The 4396-nt window shown below is 36.7% G+C and overlaps 1 protein-coding gene across 1 annotated transcript in view; it reads left to right on the top strand.

Moving 5' to 3' along the window:
* prss59 (serine protease 59, putative) overlaps positions 1-4396 on the top strand; it is a gene marked incomplete at its 5' end in the record, with an annotated part of 53171 nt that overhangs the window by 7466 nt on the left and 41309 nt on the right. Inside the window, 1 exon segment of the mRNA XM_014026428.1 lies at positions 2011-2243. Within this exon segment, the coding sequence (XP_013881882.1) occupies positions 2011-2243 (233 nt within the window).

Below are 4396 nucleotides of genomic sequence, written 5' to 3'. Positions count from 1 at the left end.
TCTTAGGGGAAACACTGAATACTCATACACACATTTACATACACAGTGCATCCCATGAGCACCCCCACCCCGCCCCGCCATGCCATCATACTACACTCCGATATCAAAACCACCCAAGTCCAGTCTACACCACCACCACCCCCACACAGCAGCACCACAAAATACCTGTGAAAGAGCTGTATCATTTCAAACCCAATCATTTATGAAAGCCAGAACACAAAAAAATTGCAGGAGATCCAACCACCACTCCAGTACAACCTGACTTGCATACCCCCACGTAGAGTATACAGTCATACTCTTATGTACAATCCTATATAAAGCACTTGAGACACCCATTTGTACTTGTAATATTATTACTTTATTCTTGTATTATTATGGCTTTATTCTCAAAATATGATTGCTTTATTCTCATATTATTATGGTTTTATTTTCATAATATTATGGCTTTATTCTCAAAAATATTATTGCTTTATTCTCATAATATTATTGTTTTATTCTCATAATATTATTTCTTTATTCTCAAAATATTATGCCTTTATACTCGTAATATCATTGCTTTGTTCTCGTAATATCATTGTGAAAGAAAATACAATTATTCGTGTTCGTTCCCTGAATGTGTGCTAACCAAACGGAGAATGTGCAAATGCATGGAGAGAATCGTTATAGAGTAACCATATGAAAACCCCAAGAGCAACTCTTGCTGATGTCCAGTTTTTAATCAAAGTGCCAGGAGATCAGACCGAATCAGGAAATACAAGGACTTTTATCATAAGCTTCAGGGCATGACTCTGCCTATTTGATTACGTCATCAGTGGGGTCCCTGTCATTTTGTCAAAGCCATGCCCTCAAACAATGAAACCTATCCTAATGATTTAAAAGTTCAATATGTGTTGTATTTGTTACCAGGCATGTAACTATTAATATAGAATCATCAAGTTAATCAAAAGTCACACAGTCATTACAGTTCTATTATAAAACAAACTATTCTATGTATAGGTGTAATTAAAATCAGTATATAACATAAAACCCAATAATTTCTTCAACTGCTTTATTCTCGTAATATTATTGCTTTGTTCTTGTAATATTATTGCTTTATTCTTGTAATATGGCTTAATTCTCGTAATATTATGACTTTATTCTTGCAACATTATGGCTTTATTCTCGTAATATGGCTTTATTCTCATAATGCTATGGCTTTATTCTCAAAATATGGCTTTATTCTCAAAATATTATGGCTTTATTCTCACAATATTATGACTTTATTCTCATAATATTGTGGCTTTATTTTAAAAATATTATGGCTTTATTCTGCTAATATTATGCCTTTATTCTCACAATATTATGGCTTTATATTAAAAAAATATTATGGCTTTATTCTTGTAATAATATGGCTTTATTCTCCTAATATTATTACTGTATTTAAAAAATATTGTTTTTAAAAATATTATGGCTTTATTCTCATAACATTATGGCTTTATTCTCGTAATATTTTTACTTTATTCTCATAATGTTATGGCTCAATCTCATTTATTACCACACAAAATTTTAGGTGAATATCAGTAAAATGTACTGCGTTATAGACATTTTTGTGATTTTTAACGTTAGTTGGTTGTGGCAGCCATTTTTAATCAGTTTGAGTATAAAGGTTAATTAGCTGCAGATTTACATCCATTAATTGCTTTATGAGAATTTTAGTAAATTTACTGAAGTCCAATCAGTTTTCATGAGATACTGTATTTGTAGTCAGATGTTAACAGTTGGACATTAATAGTCAGAAATTAATGGTCAGACACACACACAGAAGTAGGCAAAACCATTATCACTTCATCCTTGCTTTTTGGTAATAAAAAACAAGCCAGTGTAGAATTTTCTGTAATAAATCGTGTACTTTAAAAGTTTAAAATGGGTCAAAATAAGTGCAAAATCTTCAAATTTGCTTGTGTAAAAGTCTTGAAACATGTAGGACCCTGTTTCTGTCTGATCTCTTTCTGTTCTCCGTTCGGCCCTCAGGAACCTCAGCACAGACAGCCTGCGCTTCCTCAGCAGCCGGCAGGCCTTGGCTGACCTGGCTCACTTCCGTACGGTGATGGGTAAAGCCCAAGGGCTGACCAACAGTCGGTGGGTGGCTTTCGGTGGGTCATACCCGGGCTCTCTGGCTGCTTGGTTCAGGTTGAAGTACCCCCACCTGGTGCATGCATCTGTGGCCACTAGTGCTCCTGTGTATGCCACCGTCAACTTCCCAGGTATGAGGAGGCGTTGCTGTGTTGCTACATGTAAATTTAGCATGTTACCATGTTGGATTCTGTTTTCATTATTGCCCACCATCAAATATGAGGGCAGAGCCATAATGTTTTTGTTACTGTTAGCAAAATATCTCAAGAAACCACACACCACAGCTTTTATTTTTATTATTATAGTTTTTATTTTAACATTTTCAGTAGGGGTGCACTGATAGTAATTTACTGGCCATTCACCAATCTTTAAAAAGTTTGACCAGCCGATACGGGTTATGGCCAAAAAAGATTTTTTAATTAACTAACGCTGTCAGATTTTATAAGATCACAATAATTCAACTCAATTCAGTTTATTTATATAGCGCCAAGTCAAAACATACTGTATGTTGTCTCAGGGCACTGTACATGAAAAAAAGAACAATCTAAAGAAGAATAATAACAATACTGTACACCTTCAATGTTCCAATCTTATTTTATTTAAGAACACTGAACAACACCATTGAAACAATACAATTTATTTTTTAAATTAGACATTAGGTAGTGCCCACAACAGAGCAAAAGGGACAGTGGCTCATTTTCAGACCTTTGTAGAGGTAGATGAGAAGTCGGTCTTTTCCTCCGATCTTGTGTAAATATAAGCCAATCTCCCAAAATTAAGGAAGTTGGTGCATCCCTAATTTTCAGTATACAGAATCAACATTCATCAACACCCAACCATATTGGAAACACACCATTTTTTACTGTTATGGAAATATTTATGTAACAAAGACAGAAATACGTGGGCCAAGAATGAAGGTAGTCCGTGGAATGATCAGCTGAGTTTTATTGCAACAACAGGAGCACAGAGAAAAACATCAGACTGTCCCCTTGCTCTCTGCTCCTGTCTGTGCTTCTGCTTCTCCTGAGATAGTTGAGGGGCCTCATATATACAGTATATTGTTTAACAAACACTATTATGTCATCTTAGCAAGATTTCATCCTAGGTCAAGGAAAAACACAAAGATAAACACAAGTGATATTAAGAATGACTGTTGTTAGCAAATCTTGTTCTGACTTTAATCATTCTATCCGCTGATAAACAGCATGTCATGAAAACCTAGGTCATTAAAGTATGTCCTAAATTACTGGCTTAAATCTAAAAATATTAGTTCCACCATATTCACAATATAAAGTCTTAAGAGTCCAGATGTGTTTTCTTTAAAGAAAGTCTGACTTAAGAGGTTTTATGTACTCACTCCACTTAGTCTAGATGTCATCCATGTTCATTATCTTATCCAATCTTGTGTGTTGAGTGTAAACTCCAAATCATGAGCACATCACCTCAAGACTTGGAAAAATCTCTTCTCTTTTTTCTGCTTGGCCTTCAGAGGAGTTGGACGCTTTTTGTTTTCTCTCCTGAACCCGTCCCTTCTTCCCTGCTTTGCAGCTGTGTCAAGCCTTTCTTCTACCTATTATCCGAAAACAAAGGAATTATGGATTTGGTCAACTGTTCTCTGTACGCAATCAACACTATTTTTTCCACACTGAGATTGGAGCATGCGGAGCGCAGCTGTCTGAGTGGAATGGTCGCAGCTAGGCGAATGTCTGGGTCCTGGGGGTGGAACCTGATCTGTTTGGCCCCGCTTTCCATCGAGGACGTGGAAGATTTATATATTTTTGGATTCAGGATAAGTGGATTCCTGCTGATCGGCTGTGGAGGTGTCCTGGTTTATCGGAAAATGAAAGTGATCCTGACAGCAGTCTGGGAATGTAAAAAGCTGTCAGGGACCATGGATGGGATCTCCCGTACTGAGAATGCACAAACTCAAATGTTGGGGGATATAAGTTGCAAACTGGATGTGGTTCTGAACGAGACTCACAATTCAGCAGCGTGCCCGTGAGGAGTAAGATAACACCTGGGTGAAGTTTCAGACAGAGAGAGGCGAGGAGGTAATGAATTTGGAACATTGGAACTTTCGCAAACACAGAGATGAAGTTAAGACTCAAAGCAGAGAAAATCAGGCTGCTTGCCTCAAACAATTATGTTTATCATTGGATCCCTGCAGCTGCGACCTTGGAACGACAGCTACAGCGGGTAAAATAAGTATTGAACACGTCAACATTTTTCTCAGTAAATATATTACTAGAGGTACTAATGACATGAAATGTTCACCAGATGTTGC

Source organism: Austrofundulus limnaeus, unplaced genomic scaffold, assembly GCF_001266775.1.
Source record: "Austrofundulus limnaeus strain Quisiro unplaced genomic scaffold, Austrofundulus_limnaeus-1.0 Scaffold553, whole genome shotgun sequence".
NCBI classification, from domain to species: domain Eukaryota; kingdom Metazoa; phylum Chordata; class Actinopteri; order Cyprinodontiformes; family Rivulidae; genus Austrofundulus; species Austrofundulus limnaeus.
Note: the sequence above shows the minus strand (reverse complement) of the source record. Positions and strands in the feature narration are given on the sequence as shown.